This window comes from Notamacropus eugenii, chromosome 5 (genome assembly GCF_028372415.1).
Source record: "Notamacropus eugenii isolate mMacEug1 chromosome 5, mMacEug1.pri_v2, whole genome shotgun sequence".
NCBI classification, from domain to species: Eukaryota; Metazoa; Chordata; class Mammalia; order Diprotodontia; family Macropodidae; genus Notamacropus; species Notamacropus eugenii.
In genome coordinates this window covers 92664723-92679446 of record NC_092876.1, presented here as the reverse complement: position 1 = coordinate 92679446, position 14724 = coordinate 92664723, and the positions used below count along the sequence as shown (strand labels likewise).

Here is a 14724-nt window from a genome sequence, read left to right as displayed (position 1 = left end):
ACACATAGTTCCATATCTTCTCCTTCTTGCTGCTGAGCATTACAGGACTAGAAATTTTTCACATCTGGATTGCTTCCCATTCTGCATTGTGTATTTAATTGCACTTGTGGGGAACATCAGTATCCTCTTTGTTATTGAGACTAAGAAGGTACTTCAAAAACTCCTATTCTACTTCCTGGTCATGCTATCCAGTATTGAGCTAGACTTGTCCACAACCACCATCCCCAAGATTCTAGGAATCTTCTGGTTCAAGTTGAAGCAGATGAGCTTTGGGATCTGTCTCAGTCAGATGTTCTTTATCCACAACTTTACTGGCATGGAATCAGTTGTGCTAGTATCCATGGTGCAAGACCATTATGTGGCTATCTGTAACCCTCTTCATTATAGCTCTGTTGTCACCAACAGGGTGATCACTGTGATGGGCTTTGGGGTTGTAGTCAGGTTATTCCCCGAAGTGATCCCCTTTGTGTTCTTGATCCTTAGACGACCATTCTCTGGGAACCATATCCCCATACACCTGCTGTGAGTACATGTGCCTTGCTCAAATGGCTTGTGCCAGACTCAAAGTCAGCATTATCTATGGGTTGCGCATTATCTGTATCTCTTTTTGGACATCATATCCATTGCTTTCTCCTACACGCAAATCCTACAAGGCTCCCCTCTCAGGATGCCTACCTCAAGGACTTCAGCACCTGTTGTAACAGCAAGGACTCTGACATAATCAGGAAGGCCTACCGTACAGATTCTTAGATCTGCTGTTCTAAAAGGATAACAACTATTAAGGGGTCAACAATCTACTTTAATCAAGAACAAATATCATTCACTTAGTTCAGGGGAAAAAGTTGGCACGTTGAACTAGAGAGAAAATATACACAGAGAAATAAAGACCAACAGGCAGGCTCATTAATGGGGAAGATTTTGAACTCTCATTAACACAATTGACATTTCACCTGTGTGTATCATGTCTGTATCATCCTGCGATTTTATGACCCTGTACTATGCTCCCTTGTGATCCATCACTTTGGAAAGAAAGTATCCCAATATATACATATCCTTCTGGCCCATCTCTATGTGGTGATACCACCTGCTCTCAATCCTATCTTCTATGTGATTAGAACCAAGCATATGCGGGAGAAAGTGATGAGATGTTTTTTTTTTCTTTTTTTTTCTTTTTTGTAGAAATGACCCAATAAATCAATAAACTCAGTGTGTTTATTTTCCCCCTTTTAGGCCTCCGGGGTCTCCAGAAAATGGAAACAGGGTCAGCCTAATCATGGTGACTGGATTGACTTTCTAAAGCAATTTTATCTTCCCTCCTGAAAACTGACCTATTTTTCTATTCAGCACATCCTAATTTGGAACCTTCCTGGATGTTTTTACCCGCTGTACCTTTCCATATCCCAAGTCAAATTGCCTCACTTTGGAAGGCTGTGTGTCTCTTTTGAATAATTAGAATTCAGAACTCACCCTCAAATGTCCTCATTTTAGAAAACCTAAGGAAACTAAAATCTGTTATTTCTCCTCCTAAAATTGTTTCTCCTGATTTCACTATTTCTGACTGTGACAGCAGTTTCTGCAGAGTATCCTATTTTTTTAAACTACTCTAAGATTATTTTTGAATCTTTGCTCTCCTTTGACTTTTTTTCTTTTCTTTCCTCTTCAACATTTCTTATATCCATTCTCTCCTCCCAGTTTCCCCTGACATATGCCCAGTAAAGGTCCTCATTTTCACCCCTCCCTTATAGTGAAATAAAATTTGATTCAGTGTCAGCTATATTCCAGGCACCATGACAAGCACTGAGCATATAAAGAAGAGGCAGAACACATCCTTGCTCTTAAGAAACTCATAACATACTTGGGAAGACAACTTGCAAATGAATATGCTATACCACTTGGAGCATATACGTTTAGTAACAAAACTGCTTCGTTGTCTGTGATGCCTTTTAGCAGAATATAGTTTCCTTCCTTATTTCTTTTGATTATATCTATTTCTGCTTTTGCTTTGTCTGAGATTAGGATTACTCCCCCTGCTTATTTTACATCAGATGAAGCACAATAAATTCTGCTCCAACCTGTTAATTTTACCCTATGTGTATCTCTCCTTTTCCAATACGTTTCTTGTAAATATGTTGCTGGATTATGGTTTTGAATTCATTCTTCTATCCACCTCCATTTTATGGGAGACTTCATCCCATTCACATTCACAATTATGATGACTATTTGTGTCTTTCCCTCCATTCCTTTTCTCCTTGTTTATGCTTTTAGTTTACCCTTCTCCCTTCCGCTCCCCATTAGAGTTTTAATTTTTGGTCACCGCCTCCCTAAGTCTTCCCACCTTTCTTTCAGCTTCCTACCTTTTAATTCGCTTGTCCCTTACTTCTTCTTCCCTCCCTTTTGGCCTCCCCTCCCTTTTTGTTACCCCTTCCACTCCTATTACTTATAGAGCTAGTTGTATTTCTATACTTAACTGAGTTTTTTGTACTCTCGTTGAATCTAATATGATGAGAGTAACTCTCAAACAGTGTTCATCTCCCACTCCTCTTTCCCTGTACTGTAATATATTTTTGTGCTTCTTCCTGTGATGGAATTTATTTTTTTTTTCTGTCTCCTCCTTTTCACATCTCCCATTACAATCTCTTTGCACACTTAAATCACGTTTGTTATCATCACATCATTTAATTTATACCCACTTCCTCTATCTACGTATATCCCTTTTACATGTCATAATAACTATATAATTCTCAAGATAAACAAGGATTATCTTCCATTATTGGGATGTAAACAGTTTGCCCATATTTTGTAACATTTTTTTTTGTTTTTCTTTTCTCCTGTTTACCTTTTTATGCTTCTATTGAGACCTGTGTTTGAAGATCAAATTTTCTATTGAGTTTTGGCTATTTTGTCAGGAAGGTCTGGAAATCCCTTATTTCACTGAATGTCCATCTCCTTGCCTGAAATATTATGCTCAATTTTGCTGGGTAATCAATTCTTGGTTGTAGTCCCAGCTCCTTTGCCTTACAGAATATCGTATTCCAATTCCTTTGATCTTTTAATGTAGAAGCTGCAAGATCCTGTGTGATCCTGACTGTAACTCCTCAATATTTAAATCATTTCTTTCTGGCTGACTAAAGTATTTTCTCCTTCAGTTGATAGTTCTGTAATTTTGTAATGATATTCCTTGATGTTTTTAGTTTCAGGTCTCTTTCAGGAGGTGAATGGTGGATTTTTTCAATGACTATTTTGCCATCTGGATCTAGGAATTCCAGACAATTTTCCTTGATGATTTCTTGGATGATATTGTCCAGGCTCTTTTTCATCACGGCTTTCTGGTAGATCAATTATCCTTAGATTTTCTCTACTGGATCTGTTTTCCAGGTCAGTTGATTTTCCATTTAGGTATTTTACATTTTCCTCTATCTTTCCATTTTTTAGATTCTGTTTGACTGCTTCTTGATATCTCATAGATTCATTAACTTCTACTTGTCCAATTCTATTTTTTATCAAATATTTTCTTCAGTTAACTTTTCCATCTCCTTTTGCATCTTTCCAGTTGTTCCTTTTAAGGAGTTATTTTCACCAGTTAGATTTTATACTTCCTTTTCCCTTTGTCCAATTTTCATTTTTAAATGGCTGTTCTCTTCAGTGAATTCTTTTTTCATGTTTTTAAAATCATTGGCCAGTTTTTCTTCTCGTTCTTTAATTTGGGTTTTAAAATCCTTCCAGAGTTCTTCCAAGAAGTATCTTTGTGCTTCTGAACAGTTCCTATTTCCTTCTGAAGTTTGAGATGGGAGTACAGTCTCAACGTTGACCTCTTTGGTATTTATGTTTTGGTCCTTGTCCCCATAGAAAGGTTGTATGATCTTTTCTTTTCTGCTTTGCTTTTAACTCATGGTAATAACCTTTTTCCTGGCTTTTAAGATAAATATCTGCATCTGTGGCACAGAGAACTCTGTCCCACAGTTCTTGTGCCTAAAACTTGATTGTGTGTTGTGACCTCTTGTTCTTTCAGCTAGATATTAAATGTTGCAGTCTACCTTTTGCTGCACTGGCTCATGTTTGAAAGCAGAGGTAGGGTAGGTCTTTTGGAGTTTCCCTGCAGCTGCCCTGGAGGTAGCTTACTAAGTTTGTAGGAGGTGTGGTTTGGACACCAGATTGCCCTCTGCTGAGCTAGAGCATAGGCAAGCTCAGCTTTCTATGATAATGTCTTCCTGATTTCACTGGGGTGCTGAGGCATGCCTGGGGTCTAGGGGTTGGCAATTGCTGTCTTCACCTCTTTGGGGTTCAGGTTCTTCACATGTTTTTTTGAGGCGGGCTGTTTGGGACAGCTCTGATACTGAACTGGTTGCCTTTGGCCACAACAAGTGGAACCCTGGCTGAACATATCATGCTATAAAGAACAAGAGAAAGCACACAGCCCTGTTTAACTCCATTAGAAACTTGGAAGACACGAGATCATTCTTCATTACCCAGAGCTTGGACAAACGTGCCATCATGAAATGGACATACTATATTGATGACCTTCTCCCGGCAGCCAAATTTTGACATAATTTTCCATAAGCCCTCATGACTAACAGTGTCAATGGCCTTGGTAATATCTGCAAACGTTGTGTACATACCTCTGTTCTACTCCTGACATTTCTCTGGAGTTGTCAGGTAGCAAATGCCATATAGACTGTTCCATGCCCCTATCTGAGCCTCACTGGCTCTCAGGTACATGACCATTTTCCAGGTGCAGGATCAGACTAATAATGAGAACTCTGGCAAGAATTTTGCCAACAATGATTAAGAGAGAGATCCCCCTGTTATTGTCACAAGAAAATCTATTCCGTTTACCATTACAAGGATGGACAATAGAGGCATCTTTGAACTCCTGTAGGATAATCTCCTCTTGCCATATAACCTGGAGAATTTCAGTCAGTTTTTATATGAGCAATGGTCTCCCTACCTTGTAAATCTCAGCTGGAATAGAATCAGCACCACGTGCTTTGCCACGTGAAAGGAGCCTAATGGACCTCAAAACCTCTTCTTCAGTTAGAAGTTCAGCTAAGGAGGGATTGACTTCAATCTGAGGTAAATGATCAGTGGCCTCAGCATTGATTGATGATGGTCTGCTGAGAACGCTATGGAAGTGTTCAGCCCATCTCTATATGATCATGTCCTTATCACTAATCAACGTGGCTCCATCAGTGCTGAGTAATTGTGATGCACCATAGGTTTTTGGTGCATTAATAGCTTTCAGGGAATCATAAAAGCACTTTGGATTGTTATCATCAGCATAAAACTGAATTTCAACTGCCTTGTTACTGAGCCAGGAATCCTACATCTCTCTAAGATTTGCTTGTACTTTCCTTTTGATGCAATTAAATGATGCCTTCTTAACATTGGATAAACTATCCTGCTGGTAAATCATGTGGAGTTCTCATTTTTCATCTAGTTGCTTCTGAATTTCCCCCTCATTTTTATCAAACTAGTCTTGATGTTTGCTAGTGTTCTGATCCAGAAGAGCAAATGAAGTGCTGTACACCATATCTCTGAAAGCTGTCCACTCTTTTTCTGCTCCACTGTTGCCAACTGTGTGTTGGCTCAACTTTCCCTCTAAATCAGCAACAAACTATACGCACTCAGAAAAGAGTTCTGATTTGCTGACATTAATTCTTCTAGTAGCCATTTTGCCTTGGGGGAGGCACTTATGAAGAATGTGAGCATTTAGTATGAAAAGGGTAAGTCTATGATTAATCCAACACTCTGCACCACACATTGCCTTTGTCCCTCTCACATCTTGTCTGTCTCTTCTCCTTACAATCACATAATCTATAATATTCCAGTGCTTGCTTCGACGGTGCATCCATGAAGTTTTATTGCATTTAGGTAAATGGAAGACAGTGTTGGTGATGATGGGATGCACAAGTTTTCAGCAGTAAATGATCATTGCTTTTGTAGTTTCCAACTTCATTCCTCCCTAAGACTCCCTTCCAAGCCTGCTAGTGTGAGTCTACTTTAGCATTAAAGTTGTGCAGAAGTATAAGCTTTTCCTCTTTTGGCACATTGATGGTAAGGATCTCTGGGTCTTCATAAAATTTTTCTTTCACTTCATCAGGGTTTGTCATGGTGGGAGCATAAGCACTGATGATGGTGACATGGCGTTTTCCTGCTAGTGGCAATCGCTTTGTCATGAGCTTGTCATACACTTCTTTTGGCAGACATACCATCTTGCTGATTAAATGAGTTTTGATTTCAAAATGCATGCCACCTTCATGGCACTCCCCTTCACTGCACCCACTCTAGAAAAAGGTGTATCCAGCTACAACTTCAATAAGCTGGTCTTCATTTGCCAACCTTGTTTCACTCAGGGCTGCTATTTGAATGCCATACCTGTTGAGTTCTCACAACAAGAGCAGTTCTTCTTTCAAGTCTTCTGGATTTTGTGTTATATGTTAGTGTGTGCATGTTCCATATGCTTATGGCGAGTGGAATCATCTTTACAGATGCTTTTGTACATTTTGTACATTTTTATGCGTTTGGACCAACTAGTGGGATTTCCCAACTGCCATGGTAATCAGGTCAGGTTTGTGTAAGCAGACAATGTTTAGGGCACCATTTCTAGCCCCCTTCTTCACACCAGGAGGTGAGCAGTGCGATCCTTAAAAGGCTGCTCAGACACCCAGGTGACTGCTGAGTCCCACTGCTGCTTCCAGTGAGAAAAGACCCTATGGCCTGGGCTATCTATGTGCAGGATTGTGACTACAGCTCCCAGTGTATCTGTACCTGCTGCTTCATCACTTACCTGTCACCACAGGACTTTGTGATGACATAATAGTGAAATGGTATGGGTGATGTCTTTTGATTTGTGCCTAAATTGGATTTAAGTGAGGCTGAGTTGCACAAACTCATCAGCCGCACTCTCTTCTCCAGAGTCATCATAGTCCAGTGCCATGACAGAGTCAAGAGAACTCAGGATGGCTCAGGATAAAGTCCATGGCCTTGTCATCTTTGGTGCCTAACCAAGCTCTAAGTGCTCCATGTCATCTGCTTCATCTGCCTATATGGCCATTGGAATGAAAAGGTGAGAGTTAGGTGAAACAGGTAGACATCAAAGGAGGAAAGAACCTTGATAAGGACTTCACAGTCATTACACCAAAGGTACTAGTCCTCCATGAACACACCTTATACCTTAGGAAACCTTATGGAATGTTTTGATAGGCACAAAACTAAGCCTGGTGATGGGACAAAGGTACAGGAAGAGTGTGGGAACAAGGATATAGAGGCTTTCATCTGGACAGGGAAGGAGCCCTTTTCAAAATTAGAGGAGGAGTCAGGAAAGATGTCTTCATATGGGCCAAGAACTATATCAAACAAACAGGCTTAGATCTTAATTAATTGTGGTACCAGAAGTAAAAACCTTTTACAGTATATACATCCTCTACGTTTGGGAGTCATTGTACCCATTTGTATTAATCCTTTCTGATGGTTCAGCCTCTGTCTATCTAAACTAAGCTCCCAAAACTTTTGCTCATGAAGTTGGAGACCTATCAAACACAGCCTCATTTTCTGCAGCCCTGTATCCTTGCTCTTTGTTTCAGGCCATATTTCCCCCAGTTCTAGGGTAGTTTATTTAGACTCAACCACAGTGTCAATAGCCATCTCTCCCATAGGCAACTTGGAATTCCCCAATTCCCTAAACCCATGTAGTTGCTCCCTAGTGGCTGAAAATCTGTTTCGATAATCAGGAGATTAACCTAGACTTTTGTTTGCTCTGGGCCTCAGGGCCACAGTTCCTCTTCAAAAATATCTGGTATGGGTAGACCCCTGGAGGAAATTACCCACAGAAGGATATTCCTTTAGAAAAGAGTCTCCTTCTTTGAGATTTCACAAACTGGGGTGCAGCTGACAGCTGAGACACACACTGGAAACCCTCTAGTACCAGGACTGATAAGTCATTCTCTTTCCCCTGTCCAAGGCTTTGGACCCCCAGAACTTCTCACCTCTACACACAGGTAAAGGTTGAGTAGAACTAGAGGAACAAGTTAGCCAGTGAGAGGAAGGGCTTCTCTTGAAATCTCTTTGTTTTCTCATCTTGAAATGACATATACAGACTCATCCAAAATTATTGAAAGACTCATAGATTAAATATTCATTATTCATTCTTCTATATAAAAGATATTAATCAATTAGCTCCTCTAGAATAGGGAAAACATATACTACTTCTTTATTCCCCAATGGTAGAGGGCCTACACTGATGTTCCCTTACACTCTGGTCCCCAGAATATAACATTCAATGTTTCTGGAAGCCTCTAATTTGCTTTACCTGTGTTGATTATGTGACTAGATACATTTTCGTGATCACTGTTTTACCTGAAAGAAATGTCCAATATTTTCCACAAAGTAAAAATCTGCTCCTTTTAAAAAAATTATAGGATTCAGTTCCATCCAACTCTCTAAAGATTTATTAAATGTATAAATTAAATGTAAATTAAATTTATTAAATGTATAAATAAGGCACTGTGCTAGGTTGTGTGAATGAAAAATAGAAAATGTAAGAAAATACTCTCTTGAAGGGGTTTATAATCTACTTAAGCTGCACTGCATTTATAGAAATAAAGAAATAGTTTAGCAAATATGATTGTGAACAAAGCATTTGAGGGACCCAGAGAAGGAAGCAAATGTTCTGTTTGGATAAGTATAAAGATACTTGCCTGGAATTCGTAGGGAAGCAGCAAAGACGCTCAATACTTCTACCAGAATACTCCTCTCTTCTATGTTTATTTACTCAGTTTTGGTCCATCACTCTGTTTCTTTGGTCTGTCTCCTTCAAAATTTTTTCTTTCTAATTCTCCATGCCCAAAGCTTCCAATTTTAAAAAAATTCCTTTCATAGCACTTGTCTCTTTCTTTTGTTACCTCTCTTCTTCATAGTTTCTTTCTAATGCAGGTTATTTTATAAAGGTATGGTGATTATTCTCAGTCTTTTCAAATTACTTTCATAGTAATTTTCTCATTTGGTCCTCATGACCACCTTATAAATTAGTTAAAGATGTTCAGGAATTATAACGTCCATTTAATAGGTGGGGAAATTGAGATTCCAAAGAGGGTTAGAGATTTGTACTACACTCAGACAAAGTGTCCCTTTCATTCATCCAAGAATCATTTCCTAAGTACTCACCAAAGAAAAAGAATCTGTGATAGGTCATGGGGGTACAAAGATGATGAGAATATAATCTATGTCTTCTAGAACCTTAATTTCTATTGTGCACTTGCACAGCATTTAACCAGATAAATAGATAAAATATAATCAGATAAGAACACTAAGAGTTATATGTATCAGAAACTTTTCCCTTAAGAGTTGACAGTAAGATAAGCTGTAAGTTAAACTACAAATTCTAAGTGTTGAAAAAAAAGTAATTCATTCTTGCTTCAGGAGACAGCCTGTGCAAAGTCATAGAAGTGAGAGACAGAATCTTTTGTTCTTCTTTTTTGCTTTTGATACTCATTCTCCTTCATCTTCCTCTGTCCTCCCTCTTTCCTTTTTCTTTTTCTTCCTTTCTTTTTCTTTCTCCTCCTCCTAAATTCTCCTTCTGCTCCTTCCTCTCCTTCTCCGCCTTGACATTTTCTTTCTTCCTCTTCTCTTTCTCTTCCTTCTTCAACATTATCACTACAAACAGCTATTGTGCCTGATCACCTCATTCTGGTCCCTACTTTGCTGTTTTCACACAGACTCCTGTCTCAAGACAGCACAATCATTACACATAAGAGACACAATGACAACTACAACCAGGTCACAAGCCAAGTCAGGGACCTTAAATTAACTTGACTAGTAAGTTCAATGTAATCTTGTCCATTACAGTCAGTAAGTTCTCTTAGGGGAAGGATAGTATGTGGAACTAGGGTGTTTTGGAAAAGTTTCATGGAATGAGGTGACGTGATCTAGGACTTGGAATATAGGAATTCTTGACTAGTTAAAGAGAAAGGGAAAGCATTATCAGATAAGGGAATTACAACAAGCAGGCATTTGGAGATGGAAATTATTGATCACGTAACAATAAGAGTTAAGAAAAAATAAAATGAGCTCCTTCATTAAGGTTATATATTAATATATATGTTATGTATTAATATATATTATCAATAGTTATTCAGCATTCACACTGACGACATATTATATTGAGCAATTTTGCTCTAATGTGGAATTAGACTAAGTTACTTCTGAATTCTCTTCCAGGCTTGACATATGATGATTCTGTTATTCAAATCAATTATGATCTATTATTGATAGGCACAAGAAAGGACAGTTGAAGCAATATAACAGATCATGAGAAGACTAATCTTATGCATATGTGTATGTGTATGTGCACACATGTATGCACATATGTGTATGTGAGTGTCTATATATACATACATACGTGTGTATTTGTATGTAGTAATCTGAGCAAGATGCATGAGGATGTTTCCGGTGATAATAAAGTGACTAGCAGGAATTCAAAAATTCTGGTGCTGGAAATTTAATATTCTACTCTTAAACTGGTAAAAACCGGGTGATATACAAACTTGTGCCACTCTGAATTTCAAATTACATAATGTGTGGACGAAGAATAATGACAACAGGGGGATGGGTTACCAAAAAAAAAAAAAAGTCAGATTGGTAATAGAATTGTTTTAAAATGGTCCAAGTAAAGACAAGACACTCACTCAAAAGAAATTAAACTAATTAACAGAAGCATGATGGTGAGATCAAGAAGACCCATAATCCCTCTCTTGTTTTCACTAGCTAGGTCATATTTAAATGAGGAATTTTGTTGAATTCTGGGAGTTAGACTTTAGGAAGGATACTGACAAAGACAATAGGACAATGAGAGGATTAGAGACCAAGATTCATCAGAAGCAGCTAAGGAATGTGGATGTTTATCAGAGAAGAAAGGGCTCCTAGCAGATAGATTAGCATTGTGCAGATTGCCAAAAAGATTGCCTGTGTTTATCTTGGATCAATCAAGTGGCCAATAAATTTTAAATTTCCCCTCCTATCTGTCAGGCACTATGTTGAATGTTAAAGATACAAGATGAAAAATCAGGCAAAAATCTTTAACTCCCATAATCTTTTCCTGGCATGGAATCAGCTGTACTCCTGGCCATGGCCTATGACTGCTATGTGACTATCTGCAACCCACTTCGCTATAGCATCATTCTCACTAACGGAGTGGTAGCAGCAATTGGCCTTGGAGTGCTGGTGAGATCTTTCCTTTCTGTGATTCCCTTTGTGTTCGTGATTCTGTGCCTGCCTTTCTGTGGACAACACATCCTTCCCCATACCTACTGTGAGCACATGGGCTTAGTCCACCTTGCCTGTGCAAGGATAAGGATCAACATTATCTATGGTCTGGGTGCCATTTCTCTCTTGGTATTTGACATCATAGCCATTGCTATATCCTATGGCCAGATCCTGCAAGCTGTCTTCCGTCTCTCTTCCATGGATGCTCGTATCAAAGTTCTGAGCACCTGTGGCTCCCATGTGTTTGTTATCTTGGCCTTCTATACCCCAGCCCTCTTTTCCTTCATGACCCATCCCTTTGGCTGGAATGTTTCCCGTTACATCCACATCCTCCTGGCCACTCTGTATGTTGTAGTCCCATCATTTCTCAACCCAGTTATCTATGGTGTCAGGACCAAGCAGATTTGGGAACGGGTGCTAAAGATATTCTCACAAAAATAAACCTTGGAGCATGATGTCCTGATTAGGTTTTGATGTGCTCCAAGAGATTTTGTAGGGTTGTAAATGAAGATATTCGCTAGGAATATATTCTTCCTAGCTCTTCCTCCTTTGACCTCAAGAGGTTTAGTCTTGACTCAAAAGTCCCTGGTCCAAGTCCTAGGTCCAGGTGCTTGGTCTCAACATGTACTGGCTTTATGATCCTGGACTCATGATTTACCCTAACTTTTTCTCAATTTCCTTGTCTGTCAAATTATGACACTTGTACCACGTACCTTTCTGGGTTATTGTGAGAAGGATATTTTTTTAAATCTTAACATGCTACAGAAATATAAGTTGTTATAAACCAATAAATCAATAAGTTTATTTTACGTGTCTATTATATTCTAGGCATTGGACATATTAAAAAAAACAAAACAACAATGCAATCCTTACTGCAAGGATGCTACTTTAATGGTGGAGACAAGAGCATGTACAAATATATACAAAGTAAATACAGAGAAAATAAACACAAAAGAAGTAAAAACTTAGTACATTGCCTGGCATGCGTTCCACAAGTCCCTCCTTATTTCCTTCCTTCCTTCCTTTCTTCCTTCCTTCCTTCCGTCCTTCCATCATTTGCCCTAATCTTTCCTCAGTTTCCTCATCTGTAAAATGATGACACTTGTACCACCTACCTTTCCGGGTTATTGTGAGAACGATGATTATTTTTTTAAATCTTAACATGCTATAGAAATATAAGTTGTTATAAACCAATAAATCAATAAGTATTTTAAGTATCTATTATATTCCAGGCATTGGGAATATTAAAAATATATATGTACAATAGAAATATAGAGAAAATACAGACAAAAGAGGCAGAAACTTAGCACAGTGTCTGGCACATAGTATGCTTTCCACAAGTCCCTCCTTATTTCCTTCCTTCTTTCCTTCCTTCCTTTCTTCCTTCCTTCCTTCCTTCCTTCCTTCCTTCCTTCCTTCCTTCCTTCCTTCCTTCCTTCCTTCCTTCCTTCCTTCCTTTCATCCCTCTTCCCCTCATTTCCTTCCCTTCCTTTTTTCTCTTCTTTTCCTCTTCACTCCTCCAATACCTCTTTCCTTGACTGCCCTGTGGGAATTGGTCCTTTAGGGTTAACTAAAGAGGGAAAAGTCTCATTTGGAAAAGTTATGATAAATATGTATATATATATTGGTATAAAGGAATATTGTGCTCTCTCTCTAACCACTAAGGAGATTGAGGTGAAAGAAGTCTTCTTATATACTTCTCTATATCTGGCATACTCATCATTTCATGCAACTTGTTATCATGCCAGTATTTTCAGGTACCATGATAGTTATTGCTATTGAGTGAGTAGAGACTTCATCTGCACCTCTTTCTGCTATGAAGATGAGAAGAGACTGCAGGGAGAAAGCAGATAAGGATTTATTTTATCTTTCTTTGACCCTGAATGCTCTGACTCTCACTCTTTCTCTTTTACTTTTGTTCCCTTTCTTGGCACTGATGCCTGTGTCTTTTTTTTTTCTCTTTTGCTCTCAAATTACCATGTAGTTACAGCCATTTATTCTTCTTTTACCCAGTGGTATTATTCCCTTTTATTCTACCACTGCTGCTGAGTACGTTTTGCTGGAGAGAGATGTGCCTTAATAACAATTATAATAATAATAACACACATGTATGTATGTGATGATCACTGCTTTGAGATCCAGGAAAGCATAAATGAGTTGCTTGATGGAAACCAAACAATTTAGACTCAATTATTGAGGGACGGTGTTTATGAGACCTAGTCTGCCCATAATACAGGCAGGGAGCTATCTCTACTAATGCAAGGGTTGAGGTTGTAGTCAATGAAGAGGGACACTTCAAAGGATTATTTCTGAATTATAAGATAATGTCAAGAGGTTTTCCTTGAGTATGTCTGTTTATTCCACAGACAGATTTTTGACTTTTTAAATCTTACTATGGATATATCCCTGACTTTATCCTTCTTCTCTACTATGAATCATGTCTCTGGATACCAAAATGGATGCAGACAAAGATGTGGATGTATAGATATATAAATATCTCTGTCTATCTATATCTATCTCAATATGAATAGACAGAGATAAACATATGTAGAGATGATATAGGCATGTAGAGATAAATTTATATATATATATATATACACATAGTTCTATACAGATAGATGTATATATAAAAATATAGATATCTCTCTCTATAGATATATCTATCTATATACATACAGATGTAGATGTATCCATATCTACTTCTATATGTATATAGATAGATATATCTATATATGTGAGTATGTATATAAATATATGTAAGTATATATGTATATATGTGTATGAGTTTTCAAACGTGTGTGTATATATACATATAAAACACTTTTTATTATCTGAGACCCATTTTTTACATGCAAACACCATTACAATAACAGTGACACACAATTAATAAGGGAGATGAAGGAAATGATATAAAGAAATGCACAGAGAGAAATAAAAATAGACTAAATAGAGATACATATTATTTTGTACAAAGACTGGTAGATTTGGAGTTATAGGATTTATATGACTCCTGTGGCTTGGGAAAGTGACCTTAAGTCACTTACCCTTTTTAAGTCTTAATTTCCACATTTGTGAAAGGGGGGTGATGGTCTACATACACGATTGCTAAGGTTCCTTACAGCAGTGTATTTATAGTTCTATAAGAGGGAGCTAAAAGTCAGAGTTGGAGTAGCTATTGGCAACAGAGGAACAATGACCTAAGAGTGGAAATAAAGAGGCTCAGAACGCTAGATTCTAAAAAGACAATGGCATTGATTTCTATCCTTTTCATTGCCTGAGAAACATTATCACTCAAAAATATCAGAGAATGTCATTTCTGGAATATGCCCCTCAGATTACTTGCCCAACCACTTTACTGAAAAGGAAAATAACAACAACAACTGAGATCCATATAGGGGAAAGAATTAAGAGTTCATACCATAGGTTAGAGGCAAAAGAGTGACTAGTACTTAACACTCCTAGCTCATG

General features: G+C 38.1%; 1 protein-coding gene across 1 annotated transcript; it reads left to right on the top strand.

Annotated features, from left to right (window-relative positions):
• Positions 1–10349: 10349 nt before the first annotated feature.
• Positions 10350–11697, top strand: LOC140508771 (olfactory receptor 52E2-like). The gene has a single exon (XM_072616646.1). It carries the CDS (start codon positions 11095–11097, stop codon positions 11695–11697), a length of 603 nt encoding a protein of 200 aa, XP_072472747.1. The 5' UTR covers positions 10350–11094.
• Positions 11698–14724: the final 3027 nt, after the last annotated feature.

Coding starts and splice junctions, on each gene's coding strand:
- LOC140508771 (XM_072616646.1), top strand. CDS start 11,095: ATGGAATCAGCTGTACTCCTGGCCATGGCCTATGACTGCTATGTGACT.